The following is an 11,772-nucleotide window of genomic DNA, read 5'->3' on the forward strand; positions in this document are numbered from 1 at the left end:
GTGTATATGCATGTGGGTGTATGTATGTGTGTGTATGTATGTGTATGTATATATATATGCGCGTAGATGTGTAAGTGGGTGCTGTTTTTCTTGTTTTTGATCTGTGTGCTTTGTCTCTGTTGTTGTATCTCTTAATATGGGTGAAAATGGTGAAATACCAATAAAAATACTGTTAAAAAAAAAAAAAAAAAAAAAAAAAAAAAAAAAAAAGTGCCAATCGAAAAAGGCTCAAGGTCATTGGCCACAGATAAAATGAAGTCAAATCAGGTTATATCTACAGCAGCTCTGATTGGAAAGTATGATGTTGGCATGATCAATCTTAGCTAGCAGTTATCATAATGAATCAAGTCGACAAGCTACTGGCAAATCCTTGTCATATGAAGAAAAATTATGAAGAGAAATTATAGATAAAAACGAATCGGTACTCATCGGCTATAAACATTACACAAGTTGGAAATCGCAAATTCAGCAAGTGGTTTGGAAGGAATCAATGACAGTGGCTAACTGCCAGCATTGCAAAGAAAGCACTAGCCTGCTATTCAGTGGAATGGCTGTGTGCTCCCAAATTTGGGATTAAGAGGCAATTTTCCAAATTTAAAATGATAAACATTCAACATTGGCCATGCTGTTAATGAAGCATGATTTGTGCCATGCTCAAATCATAGGCAATTAGCAAGACTCCCCCAATAAAGGAGTGGTTGTGCAGGTGGTGACCACAGACCACTTCTCAGTTTCTATGCTTCCTGGCTGATGTTTTGGTCACTTTTGAATGCTGGCGGTGCTTTCACTCTAGTGGTAGCATAAGACGGAGTCTACAATCCACACAAGTGGCTCAGGTAGTGCAGCTCATCCAGGATGGCACATCAATGCAAGCTGTGGCAAGAAGGTTTGCTGTGTCCGTCAGCGTAGTGTCCAGAGCATGGAGGCGCTACCAGGAGACAGGCCAGTACATCAGGAGACGTGGAGGAGGCCGTAGGAGGGCAACAACCCAGCAGCAGGACCGCTACCTTCGCCTTTGTACAAGGAGGAGCACTGCCAGAGCCCTGCAAAATGACCTCCAGCAGGCCACAAATGTGCATGTGTCTGCTCAAACGGTCAGAAACAGACTCCATGAGGGTGGTATGAGGGCCCGACATCCACAGGTGGGGGTTGTGCTTGCAGCACAACACCGTGCAAGACATTTGGCATTTGCCAGAGAACACCAAGATTGGCAAATTCGCCACTGGCGCCCTGTGCTCTTCACAGATAAAAGCAGGTTCACACTGAGCACGTGACAGACGTGACAGAGTCTGGAGACGCCGTGGAGAACGTTCTGCTGCCTGCAACATCCTCCAGCATGACCGGTTTGGCGGTGGGTCAGTCATGGTGTGGGGTGGCATTTCTTTGGGGGGGCCGCACAGCCCTCTATGTGCTCGCCAGAGGTAGCCTGACTGCCATTAGGTACCAAGATGAGATCCTCAGACCCCTTGTGAGACCATATGCTGGTGCGGTTGGCCCTGGGTTCCTCCTAATGCAAGACAATGCTAGACCTCATGTGGCTGGAGTGTGTCAGCAGTTCCTGCAAGAGGAAGGCATTGATGCTATAGACTGGCCCACCCGTTCCCCAGACCAGAATCCAATTGAGCACATCTGGGACATCATTTCTCGCTCCATCCACCAACGCCACGTTGCACCACAGACTGTCCAGGAGTTGGCGGATGCTTTAGTCCAGGTCTGGGAGGAGATCCCTCAGGAGACCATCCGCCACCTCATCAGGAGCATGCCCCCAGGTGTTGTAGGGAGGTCATACAGGCACGTGGAGGCCACACACACTACTGAGCCTCATTTTGACTTGTTTTAAGGACATTACATCAAAGTTGGATCAGCCTGTAGTGTGGTTTTCCACTTTAATTTTGAGTGTGACTCCAAATCCAGACATCCATGGGTTGATAAATTTGATTTCCATTGATAATGTGTGTGTGATTTTGTTGTCAGCACATTCAACTATGTAAAGAAAATTTTTATAAGAATATTTCATTCATTCAGATCTAGGATGTGTTATTTTAGTGTTCCCTTTATTTTTTTGAGCAGTGTATAAAAACTTGACTTCTGTGAGTTCAAGACAAAAAGGTGAGTCCAAACATGTATTGTATGTTGCTGCATAAATGTAATATGCCAGGGAAATATTTATACTGTAGCTAAGAAAGTAATACTAAGTGTATGTTGTGTGTAAGACATTAGTAGCCCATGTGCCTCACTAATAATTTGGTCTATTTACCCATCTTAATTTCACCTACTGTTCTGACTTGGTGGTTCACATGTAGCCTATAACCTGTTTTTGAGAAATGTATTCATTGAATATTCTTAGAGCTTTCATTGTGTGCTTATATGACACATTTATTTAACATACGGTTCTGACTTGGTGTACAGGGAGAACACTGTAAGAATGGCCCATGTTCTGAATTCTGTCGCTGCAGATTTCAAAAGTGCTAAATAAATAGTTATATTGACTATGTCCGTCCGAGCTCACTCATTAATGTCTTAAGCGAAATTAGGGATGGCCTCTTATCGTCCCCTTATGCCATAATTTACAAGGCATATAAACTAAGTTGAATGAACCGTTTCGCTGCCAGACAAGGCTCTACTGAAAGACAGTTGTATCAGTGGTAAGATGTTGGGCCTGCTATTGGGACAGCTTTGTGTGGGCGCTAACAGTTTGTGGGCACCGTTTGTGCAATTAATGTATTTGTTTAGTGTAGTGGGTTTGATGGCATGCATCCCACTTGTTTCTGCCCCACCAGGATTTTCATGCTAAAATCACCACTGCATATATTGTCCACTGCTATCGCGCTTGCACTGATGACTGGGGGGGGGGGCTGTGTTTTTGTTGTAATATTACAAACAGACGGGGAAGTTTCACCATTAAGGAGTCTACCTTTAAGAGTCCATTTGTAACAATTAATAAATGTTGTGAACATGCTGTCATTTCTCAACCCCCACATCAGCTGTGTTACACGAACACTGCTTCGCCCAAAACACTGGTGTGTGTGTGTGTTTTGTGCTCTTGGCATGACAGATACTTTACATGATGATTTTCCCAGTTGCAGCTGACCACAAGGTTAAGACGACGCCAAAAAAACAGCAGCAACTAGCCATATAAGACCATACTACTGCCGTCCTATCTTTTCTAATACCTCCTCTCACTCTTCCTGTCTCCCTCTCTCTCTCTCTCTCTCTCTCTGATGTGAACTGTGCAGTATTAAATCTGTTACAGCACACATTCCTGTTTATGCTTTTTCTGACCTGCTGCTGGAAGAGACTGGCTTATATTATACACAGACACACAGGGCCCAGGTTGAGTGTGTGTTTTTGTGTGATTCTTACCTTGGCGAAGAACACTGAGAGATGAGTCTCACTGCCAAGGATCCATATAGGGAACTTAGGAGACTTCAGGAACGCACCCACCTGAAACACACATACATAGCAAAACTAGAGCAAAGCAGTTCTGATTCATATTCCAGAATGACTGTCTGATCCCAGACGAGGTTAGTTTTACAGAATAAAGGCTTTCTGATGCCATTTCAACTAACAGAAGGAGTGATCAGGGAATACAATCTGATGTCGTAATAGAATATGTACAGTAATAGAGAAGACTGTCATATTGTTGCTAATACAATGGTTGTTCAATGAGCAGGTTTATAGCACAAACATACCAATGTATCCAGGTCTAACTCATCTACCCAGACATACTCAGCTGTTATACTATACTGTAGTCAGTCACAGACAAGAAGTGGCAGTATTTTATTTTATTTTTCCTTTATTTAACCAGGCAAGTCAGTTAAGAACAAATTCTTATTTTCAATGACGGCCTAGGAACAGTGGGTTAACTGCCTGTTCAGGGGCAGAACGACAGATTTGTACCGTGTCAGCTCGGGGGTTTGAACTTGCAACCTTCCGGTCACTAGTCGAACGCTCTAACCACTAGGCTACCCTGTGTGAGAGAGGGTGTGTATGACAATGTGTTTATTTGTGGTACTGATTATCACAGAATGTTTGAATCTCTCCCCCCGCAATCATTCATGACTAGTGAACAAGAAACTCACCACTATGGTTTGGACATAACAAGCTTGAAGGAATGTTGTCTGTGTGTGTTTTCGTACCTTGCAGTAGCGTAGTGACTCCATGAGAGTGAGGAAGCCCACGGATGTCTGGTTGTGGATACCATGGAGCTCTGAGGGAGGGAGAGAAAGAGGCCTAGCTTAGACCAAAAAACCTCTTAAATGAAACAGCTTCTTTGGTCTCTTTGTGTGTATGTTGACCAAGTGAAAGTGTGACTTATCACTGCCATCTAGTGTTCAGCTGTGGGATCACAGTCACCAGGAAACTGGACGTCTTCGAAACACCTTTCTTAAACTGAGCAATAAATAGTCGGCTAACGCTATTGAAGAAAAGTTTCAAATTAAATCACGCTGCCAGAAAACGAGGCTTTTTGCACAACACTTTGCACTAAGATAATGTAATCCGCTGTGTGTCCCCCGTTTGGTAGAGCATGGCGCTTGCAACGCCAGGGTTGAGGGTTCGATTCCCACAGGGGACCCGTATGAAAATAAAAGCATACAAATGTATGCATTCAATACTGTAAATCGCTCTGATTAGATTGTCTGCTAAATGACAAAAAAAGTTTTTAAAAATGTGTCAGCGTGTGGAGTACTTACTCATGCCAGAGCACTCCCTGTCTCCATCCCACACATTAGAGACAGCATGGCCCGTCACTAGCAGGTTAACCAGACTCTGACTGCAGAGAGAAAGAAAAGTAATGGCTTAAGCTTTTTGGAACATCACTTAGCTGAAGTCGTCAAAAGAAACATAGCTGATAAAGATTCAATAAAGTGAGGGATCAGGGGTCGTACCTGCCGTGGCCATAGACTGGATCTACGAGAGGCTCTGTAGTATCTTCAATCTCATTCCTGATGTTAACTATCCCCTGTAGAGACAGAAAGAGAAAAGTAGTTACATGCATGCACACAGAGTGCAGAGTAATACGCATACATACAAACACACGCAGAGCCTTACCTTGGTGAGGATGACAGAGTAGAGGAAGAACAGGACTCCACAGCGCCCTTTCCAGGTTTCGTAGAGAGACACAACCTCCTCTCTAAGCTCTGATAATGACTTCACAATACGCTTCCTGTAGAGATTAGAGGTCAAAGGTCAGTGGCTAGAAGTCAGCGAGAGCACCTCTAATGACATTTCACTAATTTAGGGGGGGGGATTCAGGTTAATGTAGGTATAATAACCATACAACTACTGAACAGTTACTGAAAGGTTATTGTATACCAGTCATTAACTGTCACACTGCTATGACTGTGCAGTAGTTCATGCTGACAGTGTTGTATTATTACACAATGGGCCAGATGGCAATCTGATGCTCCTCTGGCAGAAAATCAAAGATTGTGTGTGTGTGTCTCCTTAAGGAATCAGTGAGGAGTGTGTGTGCCGAGTCAGCAGGTTGTAAATCATTATCGAGAAACTCCAGTCACACACACACACAGGCTTAGCCAATCCCAGACAGAAGGAGATACACACTAGCGTTCCTGATTTTCCTGCAATGCAGTGGTCCTTTCATCTCCATGGAAGTCATGGCCAATAGATAGACGAGTCACAGTCAGTAGAGTTACTTACTGGAGGATGCTGTGAAACCGCTCAAAGCCAAGATCCTCATCAGCCAAAGCAGCTACACACAATAGACACACAGAGATGCAAACACACACACGTTCTAGTGAAACAACTGAGGTAACTTTGACAGAACACAACACGTCATTATTCTAGATTAACAGTGACTGCAATACTATGTGGTCTACCCACTATCATATGCGATGATTAATACCACTCAGTACAGTAATGCAGTTATTCATATTACATGGGTATTAGTGGATTGATGAGTAGTGGGACTCACTGGGTTGCTGGTCTTGTGGGGTCTGGCTGGTCTCTGGACCCCCTGTGAGGGGTGTATGAGTGGTAGTGTGGGGGCACTGTCCTTTGGCCCAGGTCACCAAGCAGAAGGAGGTAGTGGAGGAAGTAGAGCAGGCCTGTTCCAGGATCTCAGCCAGAGTAGAACACAGGGCCGCTTTCTGCTCCTCCTCTACAAGGAACACATACAATCAAAATAATTCATTGCCAAGGTGCTGCCTGAAGATATAGGCTAGGATTCCATATAAATATATAAACTCAGCAACGTTTCTTTTTTTGCTTTTTCAGGACCCTGTCTTTCAAAGATAATTCATAAAAAGTCAAATAACTTCACAGATCTTCATTGTAAAGAACTTAGACTGTTTCCCATGCTTGTTCAATGAACCATAAACAATTACTGAACATGCACCTGTGGAACGGTCGTTAAGACACTAACAACTTACAGACAGTAGGCAATTAAGGTCACAGTTATGAAAACTTAGGATACTAAAGAGGCCTTTCTACAGACTCAAAATCACCAAAAGAAAGATGCCCAGGGTTCCTGCTCATCTGCGTGAACGTGCCTCAGGCATGCTGCAAGGAGGCATGAGGACTGCAGATGTGGCCAGGGCAATAAATTGAAATGTCCGTACTGTGATACGCCTAAGACAGGAGGGACAGGTGATCATCCTCGCAGTGGCAGTCCACGTGTAACAACACCTGCACAGGATCGGTACATACAAACATCACACCTGGAGGACAGGTACAGGATGGCAACAACTGCCCGAGTTACACCAGGAATGCACAATCCCTCCATCAGTGCTCAGACTTTCCGCAATAGGATGCGAAAGGCTGGACTGAGGGCTTGTAGGCCAACATTGCCTATGGGCACAAACCCACCATCGCTGGACAAGACAGGACTGGCAAAAAGTGCTCTTCACTGACGAGTTGCAGTTTAGTCTCACCAGGGGTGGTCAGATTTGCGTTTATCATCGAAGAATGAGCGTTACACCGAGGCCTGTACTCTGGAGCGGGATCGATTTGGAGGTGGAGGGTCCGTCATGGTCTGGGGCGGTGTGTCACAGCATCATCAGACTGAGCTTGTTATCATTTCAGGCAATCTCAATGTTGGTGGGAAGACAACCTCCTCCCTAATGTGGTACCCTTCCTGCAGGCTCATCCTGACATGACCCCCCAACATGACAATGCCACCAGCCATACTGCTCGTTCTGTGAGTGATTTCCTGCAAGACAAGAATGTCAGTGTTCTGCCATGGCCAGCGAAGAGCCTGGATCTCAATCCCATTGAGCACGTCTGGGACCTGTTGGATCGGAGGGTGAGGGCTAGGGCCATTCCCCCCAGAAATGTCCGGGAACTTGCAGGTGCATTGACGGAAGAGTGGGGTAACATCTCACAGCAAGAACTGGCAAATCTGGTGCAGTCCATGAGGAGGAGATGCACTGCAGAACTTAATGCAGCTGGTGGCCACACCAGATACTGACTTACTTTTGTCCCCCCCCTTTTGTTCAGGGACACATTATTATTATTACATTTCTGTTAGTCACATGTCTGTGGAACCTGTTCAGTTTATGTCTCAGTTGTTGGATCTTATGTTCATACAAATATTTACACATCTTAAGTTTGCTGAAAATAAACGCAGTTGACAGTGAGGATTATATATCAACCCAGTTATGATGCGTCTCCATTTGTAGCTCTCTGTTTAACAGGGTCAGTTAGGGGTCAGAAGTTAAGGTTACCTCCAGTTACAACTTTTTCAGTTAAACAGGGTCAGGGCTAGGTTTCCCAAACTCAGTCCTCGGTACCCCAAGGGGTGCTTCTTCTTTTTTTCCCGAACACTACACAGCCGATTCAAATAATCATCAAGCTTTAATAATTTGAATCAGCTGTGTAGTGTTAGGCCAAAAAACAACATGTGCACCCCTTGGGGTCCCGAGGACTGAGTTCGGGAAACACTGGGTTAGGGATAGAGGTCAAGGTTACCTGTGATGTGTCTCCAGTTAGAACTCTCTCTGTTAAACAAGATGTTCTTCAGAAGGAAGGCCTGCAGGAAATACACAATCAGGAAATATTCTACAATCTGTAACCCATCTCTATAGTAGGATCAAAAACATAACCTGCCACCCTCATCAACCCTATCCAATCTAAGAACAGGTGTTTACAAAAACACTCTCTGAAAGCACCATATAGTACTATAATAAACAGTAGTAGAGAAGGCAACTCAACTGAGTGCCTGTCAGGTGATTTCCGGAAAGTGCTATCTAAGAAGATGTGTGCCTGTCCTGATATCATCATTCTGGTAACAGACACCAACACCCTCTACCTGCTCATAGGCTGGGCCACCTAATTCATGTTTGTGTGTAATGTTATGCACTGCCTGGTCTGGGGACTGGTCCATACCTGTATAGGAGCAATGACAGCGCAGGGTCCTCCTTCAAACTGCTCCAGTGCAGTGTGTTCTGTCTCACTGAAAACCAACCCTGAAAGACAGGAATCACATCAGAGCCACTTATTTTGCCCCACCACTACCTGCTTCAACACTGACAATGTCTAGGATGGTGTTCAGGTTAGAGGGGGGTGCGGCAGAATGGAGCTAAACAGAGGTGAGAGGTAGCTTACCTTGGGTCCATCTCCGGAAGAGTGAAGCAGACACCCCGTTACTGCCTGGTCTTTTCCAAACTAGATCCACAACCTCTTTATTTAACTCCCCCATCGCTCTATAACACTGGTCCAACAGCCCTGGCAAACGGTTAGCTGGCTAGCTAACTACAATCAAATACAGAGCTGTCACTACGTACACAGCCACGGTGACGTTCGGGTTGGAGTAGGATAGCTAACCTTAGCTAGCGTTGTGGTTTACTCTTCGACTTTCCAGCAACTGGTGCTTTGCTTCCCTCGGCAAACGGGGCCGGTGGCATCGGCCACAACGAAACTCCGTGACAAGGCAATCTTCCCGGTCTGACCAGCGGACAGGCGGGAGATAGGTAGCTAACTAACGTGGATGCGCCTAGCTAGTGTTAAGTGGGCGCGACTGCCCAGCTATCTTTGCGTGGGCCGACTTCTCCAGCAAAGCAGCGGGCGTAAACTAGTTAGCTGTCTGGTCAGCTGTCCAGATTGATAACAATAAGTTAAGGAGCTAGACTGTTAGCCAACTGCTCAATTCCCCTTGGTCCTAGTCGCAACGTTACCTTGCTACTAGTAGCCTGCTAACGTTAACTCGTTAGTACCAATTTGCTACGTTAGCTAGCTAACGTTAAATGCATCACGTTTTGATGTTCCAAAGAGCGCTGAGGCCGTGGCAGTTTAAATTCAGGTCTGACTGCCGGTAACTTTCGTTTAGTCAATTGTTAGGAGGCAAACACCTGTAATGGATAACGAAAGTAGTAAAATCTTGAAAAAATATATGCTTGTTGCCGGTATCAAAGACTAGCTAGCAGTATGTCATTCGTCTATTTACAACAGCTGTTTGGAAATGTGTATTGAGTGACGAAAACGCTCGTAGCTGTGGATTGGTCCAAATCTAGAATGTTCTTGAGGTATGGGCTCAGGCTTGGCAGCCCATTGGTGAGTTCAGACTGTCAATTATCTACGTCATATCTTTCCCGCCTATTTTCTGGCTACATTATCTCAGTGACGTTTGGTTCAATACTTTATCAATGGCAGTTGATCAAAGACAACTAATTCAGGTTGTATATAATAAATGAGACACAGGGAGACCTAACATAAAATATTTTGATCAAAGACTCAACTAATTAAGGTTGTATATAACAAATAAGACCCAAGAAAACGCAACATCAAATCGATTGCCTTTGGTATTCTCAAACAGCGACTTCTTACTGTCATTCATTGGGACTGGAACTGTTTGTCCACTATCATGCTCCGTAGCTGCTGGGTTAACAGTACTGAGCATGTGCACTTATATCCTATGGGTGGACTCATTTATCCCCATATTTTTTACAGTGATTCTAACATAAATGATAGAAGTTGATTACAAATCGTTCTTGTTGTAATGGGAGGCCAACCCAATGGCAAAAAGAAGAGCAAAGCCAAGAGGAAAGATCCGTGCTCTAACGGGGGTATGAGACGTGGTTAACGCGTTAGCTAGATCGCTATAAAGGACAACTTGTGTTGTTGTCCCTGTATGATAGCTACAGTGCCTTCAGAAAGTATTCATACCGGTTGACGTATTTCATATTTTGTTGTCTTACAGCCGCAATTCAAAATGTATTAAATATTTTATTAAACACAATACCAAATCAAATGTATTAAAGCCCAGTTTACATCAGCAGATGTCTCTAAGTGTTTATACTAAAGCCCCAAACAGCAAACAATTCAGATGTAGAAGCACGGTGGCTTGGAATAACTCCCTAGAAAGACAGGAACCTAGGAAGAACCCCGAGAGAGGAACCAGGCTCTGAGGGGTGGCCAGTCCTCTTCTGGCTGTGCCGGGTGGAGATTAGAGTACTTGGCCAGTAAATAATAATCACAGTGGTTGTAGACTAAAGGAATACATGTCAGTTGGCTTTTCGTAGCTGAACATTCAGAGGTTGAGACAGCAGGTGTGGTAGAGAGAGTCGAAAACAGCAGGTCCGGGACAAGGTACAGTCGCACGTCCGGTGAACAGATCAGGGCTCCATAGCCAGAGGCAGAACAGTTGAAACTGGAGCAGCAGCACGACCATGTGGACTGGGGACAGCCAGGAGTCATCAGGCCAGGTAGTCCTGAGGCATGGTCCTAAGGCTCAGGTACTCCGGAGGGGAGAGAGAGAATTCGAGGGAGCGTACTTAAATTCACACAGGACACCGGATAAGACCGGGTGTCTGGTGGATAGCATTCTGAACCAGGTTTTCCTCTAGGACTTTGCCTGTGCTTAGCTCCTTTGTTTCTTTTTTTTATCCTGAAAAACTCCCCAGTCCTTAACTACAAGCATACCCATAACATGATGCAGCCATCACTATTAAACCCAGTAAAACCGTTTTAAAGCCTCCATTGGCCTCAATGTGAAATCCCTGGGCGGTTTCCTTCCTCTACAGCAACTGAGTTAGGAAGGACGACTGTATCTTTGTAGTGACTGGGTGTATCAATACACCATCCAAAGTGTAATTAATAACTTCACCATGCTCAAAGGGATATTCAATGTCTGCTTTTTGTTTTACCCTTCTACCAATAGGTGCCCTTCTTTGCGAGGCATTGGAAAACCTGAAAACCTCCCGAATCTGTGTTTGATTTTCACTGCTCTACTAAATGACCTTACAGATATTTGTATGTGTGGGTCACAGGGATGAAGTAGTCATTCAAAAATCATGTTAAACACTATTATTGGTTACAGAGTGAGTCCATGCAACTTTTTATTTGACTTGTTAAGGACATTTTTACTCCTGAACTTTAGGCCTGTCATAACAAAGGAGTTGAATACTTATTGACTCAAGACTTTTCAGCTTTTCATTTTATATTTTCAAAAACATCATTCCATTTTAACATTATGGGGGTATTGTGTGTAGGCCAATGACAAAAAAATGCAATTTAATCCATTTTCTATTCCGGCTGTAACACAACAAAATGTGGATAATGTCGAGGGGTGTGAATACTTTCTGAAGGCACTGTAGCTCGCTAGTCCGCTCTGGAAAGAACAACCTAGCAATCTTACTTGCTTGCTAGCTACAGTAACTGTAGGCAGACCTATGTAGGCTATTGTTGACAATAGGGACTGTGTTGCAACAGGCTCTGGACTGGCAGGTCTGTCACCTCAAGATAGAATGAAGCTGAAGATGCAGGAGAAAGCCAAGAAAAATACTGCTGAGAAATATACTGTAGAACAACTATTGG

The 11,772-nt window shown here is 44.4% G+C and overlaps 1 protein-coding gene across 2 annotated transcripts in view; it reads right to left on the bottom strand.

Annotated features, from left to right (window-relative positions):
- LOC112222823 (ubiquitin carboxyl-terminal hydrolase MINDY-3) overlaps positions 1-9,454 on the bottom strand; it is a 51,406-nt gene extending 41,952 nt beyond the window's left edge. Inside the window, exons 1-10 of one of the 2 annotated variants that reach the window (XM_024385615.2) lie at positions 8,566-9,454; positions 8,347-8,426; positions 7,930-7,990; positions 5,936-6,121; positions 5,662-5,713; positions 5,053-5,167; positions 4,890-4,963; positions 4,695-4,774; positions 4,140-4,210; positions 3,364-3,444 (exon numbers count right to left, since the gene is read on the bottom strand). In XM_024385615.2, the coding sequence (XP_024241383.1) occupies positions 3,364-3,444; positions 4,140-4,210; positions 4,695-4,774; positions 4,890-4,963; positions 5,053-5,167; positions 5,662-5,713; positions 5,936-6,121; positions 7,930-7,990; positions 8,347-8,426; positions 8,566-8,659 (894 nt within the window). In that variant the 5' untranslated portion in view covers positions 8,660-9,454. The remainder of the gene's footprint in view (positions 1-3,363; positions 3,445-4,139; positions 4,211-4,694; positions 4,775-4,889; positions 4,964-5,052; positions 5,168-5,661; positions 5,714-5,935; positions 6,122-7,929; positions 7,991-8,346; positions 8,427-8,565) is intronic. The other variant, XM_024385616.2, reaches the window with a different exon arrangement.
- Positions 9,455-11,772: the final 2,318 nt, after the last annotated feature.

The sequence above is a fragment of the Oncorhynchus tshawytscha genome, linkage group LG23, assembly GCF_018296145.1.
Source record: "Oncorhynchus tshawytscha isolate Ot180627B linkage group LG23, Otsh_v2.0, whole genome shotgun sequence".
In the NCBI taxonomy this organism is placed as follows: domain Eukaryota; kingdom Metazoa; phylum Chordata; class Actinopteri; order Salmoniformes; family Salmonidae; genus Oncorhynchus; species Oncorhynchus tshawytscha.